Source organism: Triturus cristatus, chromosome 7, assembly GCF_964204655.1.
Source record: "Triturus cristatus chromosome 7, aTriCri1.1, whole genome shotgun sequence".
NCBI lineage: Eukaryota > Metazoa > Chordata > Amphibia > Caudata > Salamandridae > Triturus > Triturus cristatus.
The window spans coordinates 131,256,576-131,269,618 of record NC_140590.1 but is presented as its reverse complement, the minus strand read 5'-3'; the positions used below and the strand labels follow the sequence as shown (position 1 = coordinate 131,269,618).

Sequence of the window (13,043 nt, the reverse complement as noted above, 5' to 3'; positions counted from 1 at the left end):
AACCTGGAACAACACCACCTCCGGCCCGACTTCGCCATGGCCATCCCTGATGGCTACAAGATCCAGAGAAAGGACCCCCCCACCGCCCAGGAGGAGGTCTCGCTTTCCCACACAAGACCCCCCTCCGACTCTCCACCTCCAGCATGAGTGACCCCACTCCAACACAGATCACCTCCACTTCCAGGTCCAGACCAGCCCCAGGACCACGCTACACGGCACCCTCATCTACAGACTGCTGGGACCTCGCACCCATTCTACAACTACCATCGTTGAGCTCGCCGCACCCCATGAATCACCTCCATGGACTACATTCTACTCGGGGACCTGAACTTCCACCTCAACAACTACAACAACCCCGACTGCACTGCTCTCCTAGACAACCTCGACAACCTTGGACTGGAGCAGCTGGTCAACATGCCCACTCACAGAGTTGGACACACCCTCGACCCCCTCTTCGCAGGAGGGACAAACATCCGCTTCAGCCACACCATCCAGCCCCTCTGGACAGACCACCACTGCGTCCATTTCACCTTCAACACCACCACCGCACCCAAACCCCGCTGCACCCGCCACGAAGGAACTGGAGCAAGTTCACAGAGGAACACCTCAACACCACCCTCCTCCTAGACCCCCCCAGCGCCACAACCAACACCAACTCCGCAGCCAAAGAACTTCACGGCTGGATCCCCTGCTGCGTTGACAAGCACGCACCCCTCCGCCACCCCACCAAACAACACCCTCTTAAGGCTGCCTGGTTCACCACAGAACTATAAGAAGCAGGCGCTCCTGCAGACGTCTAGAGAAAACCTGGCGAAACCAGAAAACCACGGAAGCACGGAACAACCACAGGAGCGCCCTGAAGGAATACCGCCTGAGCATAAGAGACACCAAAAGGACCTTCATTAAAGACAAAGTGAAGACCAACACAACCAATGCCAAGGAAATGTTCAACATCATACAGCAGTTCACCAAATCCCCCAGCGAAGCCACCGATGTCACACCTTCCCAGGAACTCTGCGACAAGCTCAGCTCCTACTTCCATCTGAAGATCAAGGCCCTCTATGACAACTTCAGCGAACAGACGCCGGACACCTGTCCCCTCCCCACCACCACCGATAAGCCAACCATCATGACCTGGAATCCCGCCACCGTCAAACACATCACAGCGACCATGAAGAAAACTCACTCAGGAGCCCCTACGGACCCCTGCCACACCGCACATATTACACAGGGCCGCTGCCGTCATCGCACACAAACTAGGATGAACCATCAACGCCTCCTTCAGATCCGGCATCTTCCCAGACGACTGGAAGCGGGCAGAGGTTAAACCCCTCCTCCAGAAACCATCGGCCTACCCAACGGACCTGAAAAACTACCAGCCCATCTCTCTCCTCCCTTTTGCGGCCAAAGTTACTGAGAGACTCGTAAACGCCCATCTGACCGATCTCGAAGAGAATGCCATCCTGGACGCCTCCCAGTTGGGATTCCGCAGCAACCAGAGCACCGAGACTGCCCTCCTCTCCGCCACTGACGACATCCGCATGCTACTCGACCAGGGACACACTGCGGTCCTCATCCTTCTAGACCTCTCCGCAACCTTCGACACTGTTTCACATTGCACGCTCCCAGCCAGACTTCACGACGCGGGGATACGAGGAGCCGCCCTCGACTGGATCAAATCCTTTCTCTCTGGTAGAACCCAGAGGATCAGACTCCCTCCCTTCCTCTGCGAACCCACCGACATCAACTGCAGAGTACCCCAAGGATCATCACTCAGCCCTGCGATCTTCTACACCTACATTGCCCCCCTCGCCGCCATCGTCACACAGCATGGGCTCAGCATTATATCCTACGCCGATGACACCCAGCTCATACTCTCGCTCACAAAGAATCCCGAAGAAACCAGACTCTGCTTCCAGGAAGGAATGAAGAACGTACAGCCTGGATGAAAGACAGCTGTTTGAAGCTCAACTCAGAGAAAACCGAGGTCCTCATCCTCGGACCCTGCACCTCTGCCTGGGACAACACCTGGTGGCCCTCCACCCTCGGGAATCCACCCACCCCTACAGACCATGCACGAAATCTCGGCATCATCCTCATCTCCTCGCTCTCCGTGAACCGCCAGATCAACGCCGTCACCTCCACCAGTTTCAACTTCCTGCGCAACCTCTGCAAGACCTTCAAATGGCTACCCCCCGACTGCAGAAGGACCATCACCCATGCGCTAATAACCAGCAGACTGGACTACGGCAACGCACTATACGCCGGAATCAACAGAACTCTTCTACACAAACTCCAAACCATCCAAAACGCCACAGCCAGACTCGTCCTCGGGACACCTCGTCACAAACACATGACCCAATACCTACGAGACCTCTACTGGCTCCCCATCGAGAAGAGGGTCACCTTCAAACTCCTCACCCACGCCTACAAATCCCTCAACAACGGGCCCAAATACCTCAATGAGAGAATCTCCTTGCACACACCCAGAAGGAACCTCTGCTCCACCGACCTCGCCCTGGCAGAGCTCCCCCGCATCCGCAAAAACAGATCTGGAGGGAGAGCCTTCTCCCACATTGCAGCCAAGACCAGGAATGAGCTCCCTGTGAACATCAGACGCTCCCTGACCCTACGCATGTTCAGGAAGGACCTCAAGACCTGATCCTGAGCTGCTCAGCCGCCCTACCCTAGCGCCTTGAGACCCTCACGGGTGAGTAGCGCACTTCAGAAACCCTATGGTTGATTGATTGATCAGTCAGGCTAGCTTGACTCCAATGGCTGGGTCCAAACTGGGGTCCAAATTTTGCGCTGGTAAATTCCCATTTTTGTGCCGCTATATTTACGAATTTTAGCTGCAATATGCTGGGAGGTGTTTTCAGGGATCTACTTATACAGCTGTTATAGAGTTGAAAACTGCCCATATTTGCAAACACTGGCCACCTTTGTAGCTTTCTAATTCATTAATGGGGGCCACTTTTATTTTGGTGGCCAGGCCTATTTTCTGTCCTAGTCCAACATTGTATCTGAGTCATCCATTCTGACCTAGGCTAGCTCCCTTCCTCCTAGTGGGGAACCCTGGATCTCAGCGTCCATGCCCATTGGCTAATGTGCACGGTGTAGAAGTCAGCGGGCAACTAAAATAAGCATCCGCACTAGTTATAGAAGAACAAATGACATGATTCCACTTTTGCAGATTTAATTCATTGAGCATCAACCACAAGGTCAGACACACACAAACATCAGGGTTAAAAAAACAGGAAAACAAGATTTTCTCGCTCTGATTGGAACATCCTGTCCCATCTTCACCCCTAGCCTTCAGCTCAAGATGCGTCTTCGGGCACCGCCTGTCCTTTCTCCCCACCCCATTTAACCCTCTCCTCATGGAACCAGCAACAAAAAAAAGATAAATTAAGATATTCTGTAATCTGTGTAATTTTCGACACCTTGTAATCGATGTCTAACCATGTCTGCGATCCCTCCGCCTCGGCCTTTGTAACCCTCCGCCGGTGCTCTGGTTTTCTGCGCGCGGCAACATGCGATCCCCGCCCCCTGCAATGATCATGCGGCCGTTCAGCTATGGGCTTGTCCTGCTTCCCTCTGATAGCGATGCCTGCATCTTTGCAGCTGGTCGAAGTGGGCGTAGCGAGGCCTTTGATAGTTTGTAACCATAAACATAGCCTTTGTTTTCTGTTCAAGGTGGGCCCAGGCGACTTTTGTATGAGCTGTAGGCAACATTGGTGATGTTTTTAGAGTTTCACAAATTATATAATTGCACACATTTTCTATTTAGGGAACTCATTTGATTAGAAAACTTCTTGAAGGGATCATTTTCTTTTCCCTTTGCGCAATACCTGGGGGACACGAATGATACATACTTTAGAGTCATTTTCTTGAGATTTCGCAAAATGTAAGGCAATAAATTGCAATTTCGCCCATTCTTCGTTCAGGGATCTGCTATCAGGCACAATGCTATGAAGGGAGGCCCCCAATAGGGCATTATTGCAATCAACTTTCGAATATAAAGTGTCCCATTTTATTATGTTTTGTATCAATATACAGGATTGTGTGTGGAGTTCACAGAGACCCAAGATTCTTGATTTAACCACTGAACCACCTCCAGAATTTGTTCTTGTTTGGCAAAGGACGTTTGTTGGTCAAGCTGCTCCGGAGGATGCGGGGGGATATTGAATTCCCTGCTTTAGAGATTACCTTTCTTCAAGGCACCTCCGTGGTTGGTCAACTGTGTTTCATACCCCAGAGGGCATCTAGGACCTAGACACAACAATCCCCTAGAGTGCCTTGGACCGCCAAATAAATCGGTGTGTCATCTGTGAGCGATGATTAATATTGCATATATTTGGGGTTGAGTATTCGGAAGAGTGGTCTAATTTTAAAGAGTCGATGTGAAAGTTGGAACCCCCACAGAACTTTATATTCTACTTTGACTTCTGCCGAATGGAATGGGTCTAGTTTAATTGCACCGTTAGAGTAGTTGCGGCAACTTGCATGTTAAAACAGCAGCGCCAATCCTACTCGTTTGAGTGGCAGTAGCGTCCTGGGCAAGGCAAGCGATGCATAGAGGGCGCCGCCATTATGGCGGTCCGGCCAGCCCCCGAGAAGGGAGGGGCAGGGGTAGCGCACCACTGGATGAAGCGGCCCTGCCCTACCTCCTCAACAACCAATCCAATGCGGGCAATTGGCCGGGGGTGTGAACCGGAAGCACTTCAGGTGTTCGCGGTTCTCGCGTTCGGACAACCTCGGGGGGCAGGCAGGTTTTGATCGGCCTGGCCCCACCAACCTTTAAAAAGGGGCAGCGGGAGCAAGCGTTGTCTCTTGCCTTCTCCCGCTGCACCTAGGGGTACCCAGGCCATCAGCGGCCCCTTAAACTCTTTTTGTCATTGGGCGTGAGGGCTCAAATGAAGTGGGAAGTCACTTCCTCTTTTACCTTTATTTTACGATGAAATGCTATTGGCTTCCTTCTCTCTTTCCCCCTCCCCTTTCTCTTCTCTTTGTTTACCCTTTGTTCGTTGAAAGATACACATGCACTAAGTCTTTCTTCTGTTTCCCTCAGGAAACGCAGCTGGTCTCAGCCCTGGCGCCATTGCTGGGATAGTTGTGGGCTCAGTCCTAGGGGCTCTGCTCATCATTCTGCTTCTGGTCCTCCTCATCTGCTGCATCAGGAAACGGAAAGGTATGTTTAACTTCCAGTTCAGTGCTATCATTCCTAGGATTCTGACCCAGATGCTTTTGCCACAATTGGTAGATTTGGGATCCCTTGTGAAGATTGCTGACCCCCAGTCCTGTATTGTTCAAGAGCATGGAAAACTCTTTGATCACCTGAAGTTTTATTTTTGTAAATCGGGCCTTGGAAATAGGAAAAATAGAAGGAATGTGGAAAGCTGGTATAATGCGGCTTGTAAACAAGCCAGATTGAATCTGGGTGTGGCTATAAAGAAGCGGGATCCCATTTTGGTTAGAGAGGCGAGGGGGCTGTATAGGAAGGCTCAGAATGAGGCAAAGAAGCTATGGGATAGATGTAAGTGGCAGGAGCTGAAAGACGCATGTAAAGCTAAGAATCCAAAATAGGTTTGGGACATATTTAAATGGGATGGGGGGGGGGGGTGTCCTGAACGCCCACAGAATAATGTTGCGCAACACATGTGGGTAGAGTTTTTTAAACCACAATATGCACGTAGTGGCAGTTATGAGTGTGGTCACGCTAATCAATATACATTTTATAAAGAAGTTACCTTTAGTTTGAAAGATGTGGACAGGGCTTTGGAGACTGTATCAGATGGTAGGGCCCCAGGCATGGACTGCATTCCCGCAGATGTTTTTTTAAATGATAAGCAAACATGGCGGGTGTATATAGCTCAACTGGCAAATGCTATAGCCCTGGGTGGGGCTGTTCCCTCCTCTTGGAAAGGGGCAGAAATAGTGCCGGTTTATAAAAAGGGGGACAAGGCTGTTCCAGGAAATTACAGGCCTATCAGCCTGATTGATTCCATTAAAAAAAATATGGGAAGGCTAGTGCTATTTAAAATGCAGGATTGGATGGATGATAATAAAATCTTGAGTTTATTACAGGCGGGATTTCGTAGGAAAATAAGTACAATTGATCAAGTTTTTCGTTTTGTAACTTTGTACTGGCGCACTGTGGTCCTAGGGAAAGGGTCCCTGTATGCAGTGTTCGTGGATCTGAGGGCAGCTTTTGACCTAGTCCCACGTGATAAATTATGGCAGGTTTTGAAGGATTTGGGGATGGCCCCGGAATTATTAACACTGATCGTCCGCATGCACGAGGACACTTTTGCACGGGTTCGGTGGGGAATACAGGGGGAGGCTACTGAAGCCTTCCCCGTTGAGCGGGGAGTGCGGCAGGGGTGCGTTATGGCGCCTACCCTGTTCTCGCTCTTTGTCAATGGGGTGGTGGATTACCTTTCTCTGACCCCCACTGATGCCCCGGTGCTGGATGGTATTCGCATCCCTGTCCTCTTCTTTGCGGACGACACCTTGGTCATCTCTAAAACTCCTTGCGGCCTTCAGAAAGCCTTGTCGCGCTTTGTAGACTTTTGTCGCCTGCATGGGCTGGAAATAAACACTGTCAAAACCAAGTTCATGGCGTTTAATGAACACAGATCTTTTAGAGGCAATATAGTCATGGACAAATGTCCACTAGAACAGGTGGACGCTTTCACTTACCTAGGGGTGACTTTGCAGAGAGACGTGCGTTGGAATAACCATATTAATTTAGCTGTCCTTAAACATCAGCAACAAGCAGGTTGTCTCCTACAAAAATTCAAAACATCACAGACTAAACCTATCCGCCCAGCTCTTGAGATCTATGGGATGAAGGTGTTAAGTTCAGCCCTATATGGAGCTGAACTATGGGGCTTTGAAAACGTATCCCGCTTGACTAAGGTGGAAAATGAGTTTTTTCGCAAATTGACTGGTGTACCACAAAGTACCCCTTTAATCCCTCTACAATGGGATCTAGGGAGAAAAGGGATTAAAGATTTAATAATTTTGCGGCCATTGTTATATTGGTGTAGAATATGGAGTACAGAGGAGTTAACGCATTACACTCGAGGCCTTATGGATATTATTAATAATGATCCTTTTCATAAAATAAAATGGCTGAGTGGGATTAGATCCCTATTAGGGAAGATGGGAATGGTAGATCTGTGGGATAATCCTCAAAATGCAACCTTCCCATGTAAAAAACTTTTAAAAGCAAGATATTGGAAAATGGTCCACCATTCAATAATGTTGGAGAAGTTACCAACAAATCTCACGGGTCGTTTTGTCGAATTTAAGACCAGGCCTATGCTTGAAGAATATTGGGATGTTATTGAAAGGCCATATGATCGTAAACTGTATTTTCAATTGAGGGCTGGTACCCTTCCAACTAGGCAGTTTATGATGAAATGGATGGGGTCTTCAAGTGACAGATGCCCCTGGTGTCCGGATCAACAAGAATCTGTCAGTCACATTTTGTTTGGCTGTCCTCAATATCTTGCTCCTCGCCGAATGTGGATAAGACCCATTTGTCGGCTTATGGGTACTCGGAGGTATGTGGACGCCCTGAGAATTTTAAGTACAGATTCTAACCCTACATTTGCGATAGCAGTTGCGAAATTCCTCAAATGGACATGGTCAATTCGCTCTAAAAGCTGTTTTTAAACGTCTTCTTAATTTGAGGATATGGATATTTACTATTGATTTAAATGTGTTAGAAATGTTGAATATGTTATAGACTATAGTAAATTGGGAAAATTTTAAAGATATTGTAGTTTTATATTATCTTTGAGAGTTGTGTCATAGAATTTAATGTTAATTTTAACTATTTTATATTTTTTTGGAAATTTGTCGCATCTTGAATTTTGAATAACTGATGTATTTTTATATGTTGTACGTTGATGACTCAACCGTCGAATAAAGTTATGATGATGATGATGATGATGCTTTTGCCACAAATTAAGTTTGTGTAGATGAGTATGTGTTAGGAACTGACTTTCTAGTTGGCAGAGGTATGCACCCTGTCCAAGCAGGGCAAGTCACAAACACACTCTAAATTAACCTGTGGTCATACCCTGGTAGCTAGGCACAGAGCAGTCAGGCTTAACTTAAGAGGCAAAAGGTTAAGTATTTGTGAAACACTTCAAAAGGAGGAACAGAGAAAACACCACAAAAAGACTCCATCCCAGTTTAGAAGAATAGACTAAATTTTTATGAACAAAATAAGACTAAAATGACAAAAATCCAATAATCACAACAGGGAATATACATTTTCAAAGATTAAATAAAATTGTAGTGCTTAAAAACATAAATCATCATCCAAGGCTATCTGGTTGCGATAGACTGTATCAAATCAAAAAAGTCAGACCAACCGTGATGGAGCGTGGGTCGGATACAGGGACCAGACTTGGCCAGCTGAAAAGTACCTGAGCTGCGTCGTCGACAGTTTTCGAGAAGTGGGAAACAAGGAGGTTATGCATCGTTGTCGAACAGCAGGGTTAAAGTAACCCCGGGCGGAGACTTCCGCTCTGCCCACGGAGTGTGCAGAGATTTGCCTTCTCTGCGTTCCGCGGAGAACGCGGGCAAGGCAAATCTCTGCACACTCCGCAGTGGAGCAGAGTTGGCCAGCCCCCGCCTCCACTCCCTCATTAGAAAAAGTAAATAAACATTATTAAAAAATAAATTTAAAACCACTTACCTGGCATGCGGCATCCCCGGGCTGCCCTCCTCCTCTTCTTCTCCCTATCGGTAATCCTTGTAGAAAACTGTGCATGCTCGCACGACCGTGCATGTGCATTTCTTGCGAGAAATGCATGGTGCCTGCCACGTAGAGCAGGGATAGGCAAGTGCCTCTTTTTTGCATAGCGGCGGGAGCTGATGACTGCATCGCCACCGCAATGCAAAAAATAGGGCCTGCGACCGCCGCGGTGGCGGTCGTATTGTAATGTAGTTGGTGGGTAGGCCGCCTCGTAGGCGGCCGGTCCCACTACCGCAACTATGGAGGCCGGTCGAAAGTCCGACTGCCATCGTAATGACCCCCCAAGCTTCCAAAACAGTCTCACCGAAGTTATTCTGTTGATGCAATCAAACCATCTAAAATGCAGCACAGATAAAATGGTGATCCTGTTATTTGGCAAATCAAACTTATTGTTCCCAACCCAATGATGGCCAAATTATGTGCCCCTGTCCCACCAAAGTGGAAGTTGCGAGAAACTTACGGGTAAAATTTGACACCAACCTCTCTTTCTGCCCGCAAGGTCTTGCAGTGACAGAATGTGTTTCATCCTAGTTTTATTTTGAAGGTTTTATATAGCGCTTTACAGGGTAAATATGAGAAGCAAAACATGCATAGAGTAATAAGGATATGTCCAAAGCAAATCAAGAATCGTATAATTAGTTATATACAGGATCATGTGAATTTGGACATGAGAAGAGATTTCACTTCTTTTTTGAAAGATGCAGTAGAGGGATTCATTCTAGTTTCTGGGGTCAGCGCATTCCAAATCCTGGGCGTCATCCCCGAGAAGGCCCAGTTGTATGTTTTCTTCTTGACGAATCGTTGTGGTTTCAGTAGAAGGTTACTGGAGCTCCTGGAGGATCTGTTGCCACATGAAGGCACCAATTAATGTGCCAGATAACTCAGAGAGTTGTGATGTATGGCTTTGTGCGTCATACATGTGATTTGTAGTTGAAAATTCGAAATCAAATATTTCCGATCGTTTTTTACTTTCTCCTACTAGCTGCCCGAAAAACAGTTGCTTTTACTCTCATCACTTCTAGACTTGACTATTGTAATAGTCTCTATGCATGTTCTTCGAAACCAATACAGCATAAACTCCAGATGCTGCAGCATGCAGCGGCCAGACTCGTGCTGAAATTCCCCAGACTGAGCTCTGTTTCCCCAGCTCTAAAAACTTTACACTGGTTACTGATACACAAAAGAATCCTTTTAAATACCCTTTTACTGGTCTTTAGAGTATTTAAAGCCACCTGACAAAAATACCTGACTGCTAGATTCACTCAATATACAAGCCAAAAAACTTTGAGATCCTCCCAGACCAATTTTCTTAAGCCCCCTCTATTCAGACTTAAAACCCGAAGAGGCAAATCCTTCTTATGGAATCTGAAGCCCCATCCAAAAAACACTTGAACACCTGACTCTTCCTGGCCCCTGATGCACTTAGCTAGTCCCTCATCTAATATAGCTCCAACTGTCCTCCTATTTTCCCCCTCATCTGGGTCATTGGATTCAAACATCAGCGCCAGGATACTCCATTGCGAGTGGCAGTGTGATTTATATGTTTTAAATTCATTCATCAACAATTAACAAAGCTTGGGATACCCAATGATTTTATGCACTGAAGATGTCATCCTTCTCTTGTAAACTGTTGGAGCTTACAACAGTTAATTAATCGAACCTGAATATATTCCTAAGGAAATGCTTGAATATTAATGAACAGAAAACTGAAATATTCGGTTTTGGCAAGACTGTCCACAGCTGCAGTTGGCACGTTCAGAGAAGCAAATTGACAGAGGCAGAGGAATTTTCATATCTGGACATTGCAATCAAAAATAAAATAGCTGGTTAGTCCCAATTAAAAAATGTTCCACAGCCGTAATGCACTTAATTAAATACTATAAATTGAATTTTCCACCTGCGGTGTTATACGGCTCTTACGTCTGGGGAGACCCCAAAAAATCTTTCTAGACTTTACAAAGAATTAAGAGTTTGCATTTTAAGGTATAGATATTGATAGTTAGAACGGATACTGTTGGGCTGCTGGACGTCTGAAGCTTGGCATTTGGAGCTGGAAATGAAGAGAGCTTAGAATCTTGTGGGAAAATGCTGCTTGATCAATAAGGGCTCACTGTTGTTTAAGGTGGTCCTAGACATATATTGCATCAACGTGAATATTGTGTCACACTGTGAGGGTGTGATCTCTGGCCTAACAGCAGCTGGATTTGGTAAGAATCTCTTTTAAGACTGTAAAATCTCAAGCATGCTATGATGAATATTTGCCTCTATAGGCGAAACCCCTTTTTAGGTCTCGCCTGACCCAGCGCATGCGCTGGTCTGGCGAGACTTATTGAGAGGGCTCCAAAAAGTGCTACCAGGCCAGCCTAGACCTACAGTGCATGAGCGCGGGCGCGCGCGCCGCGCTTTACCGCGTTTACTTTCACTTTCGCGACCGCTTTGATCACGATCACTTTCGGCCGCTTGTTGAATCTGAATCTGCGTGTTTATCACCATGTGCTGTGTGTTCCTGGTTGAATCTTCACATGCAGCATTCATAGCGCCTCTTTGGCTCACGTGCGGGTGTGTTATCGCTGCTTTCATTCAACACGCGGTGTCTCTAGTGTGCGATAAAAGCTGTTTAATAAAACTTATACTGCTTCTCATCTTCATGCGAGTCAAAAGTCGTGATGCCGCTGGGGGTTAAAGGGCATGTGGTGTCACTTCTGTTATGCCAAAGATTTTAAAAACCGGCTGCATGTAAATGAGGGCACACGTTTGTACTGATCGAAAACAATTGTATTATTATTTTGCCTTTTTCCCTTTCATCTGATTAATGTTTTATACAAAGAGCGCCTTTGCCAGGGTTGATATTAATGGTGAACAGGGCGTCTTTCCTATGAACACCTTGGTAGGTCATGAAGTGACGAGCAAAGAGACGACCTTTACTTACTGTGTGTGCACTTTAGTTGTGTAAATGTTACTCAAGAAATATGCGTCCCAATTTATAGAGAGCTAACTGTGTATTCAAAGGAAGTGTTTCTTCTAGCTTTCCTTGCAGAGATCCAGGTTGTTCTACGGATTCCTGTTCCTAAAACTGACCGGTCCTTCTACCAGGCCCCTTGTTTGATTTCCGTGCTGCAGCGCAGGGGTCGCGCTGTTCAGCTGCGAGGAATATTCCATCCCAGTTCCCGGTTAAACGTCAGCCTACCCTTTGGTGCCCGAGCTAGAGTCTGCTGGCACCTGCCAGTGCTAACGCCTCAGAAATGGAGCCAAGACAGAAAGAAAAGAATAGAGGAAGGACTGTCATCAGTTATCACCCCCGCGCTGCTGAGAAAGACCTCCCAGCTGCTTCCTCATCGCATGGAACGAGAATTATCGGGACTGGACGATTGGCTGCACCTGAGCTTTGAAGAGAGATACTGACACTGCAGACCAAGCACTCAGAGCAATGTGTCCATCCAAAGACATCCTCGCACATCACACCGACAGCAAACAATGCAAAGGCTGCTGTGACCAAACAGAACACAGTTCAATATTTACATGAATACCTGCAAAGCTCTAGCGGTAATTGGACCGAAATATCAGCAGCTGCTGTTTCTGGGTAATGGGTTAGTTGCAAGTATGCTTGAAATAGTACCTCCCCTGTATCAAACCCGGGACATATAAATACAACAGTACATTTCACCCCTTTGTCCTCCTTTCTTCGCACAGTCCTTGCATTGTGTGATTGGGTCTGGTACAGGGCAGGTGCCCTGTCTTATTATCTTCGTTTTTTAATTGTTTTTGTTACTCTTTATGCATCAGGATGGGCCTCATTGTAGTTCAATGATTGACCATTTAATAAAACAAAGTCTATTCCAGTTATTGTGGGTGAATTCGGGACACTATATCTGGGCTGCGCCACCTGCTTATCAGCATGCATAGAACCGGAGTGATGTTCCTTGGCACCCACGAGCCTGAACTGTCATGTTCATCGCCTCGATGCAGGCGCTCGCGGCATTGACATTCTAGCCCCAACGCATATCATATGAGGGAAACAAAACAACTGGCAGGAAAACGAGTAATGCTTTACCGCCCAAAAGTGTCGAGGATCACACCTACCTACACTCCAAACAAGAATGATTTCACGCATATTTTAGAAAGGTTTAAAGGCTATGGGCTACCAATGTTTGAATCAAATGGTCAAAGTACGAGTGGGCAATAGGTTTACTAACGAAACAACTTATGCATACCTGGCTTAATTACAATAAAAATACATTCTGCGACTATACAAGACTTCATATATTAG

General features: G+C 46.8%; 1 protein-coding gene across 2 annotated transcripts in view; it reads left to right on the top strand.

Moving 5' to 3' along the window:
- LOC146809019 (uncharacterized) overlaps positions 1-13,043 on the top strand; it is a 314,049-nt gene that overhangs the window by 268,906 nt on the left and 32,100 nt on the right. For both annotated transcript variants that reach the window (XM_085615813.1, XM_085615814.1), the window contains exon 3: positions 5,072-5,191. In XM_085615813.1, the coding sequence (XP_085471939.1) occupies positions 5,072-5,191 (120 nt within the window). The remainder of the gene's footprint in view (positions 1-5,071; positions 5,192-13,043) is intronic.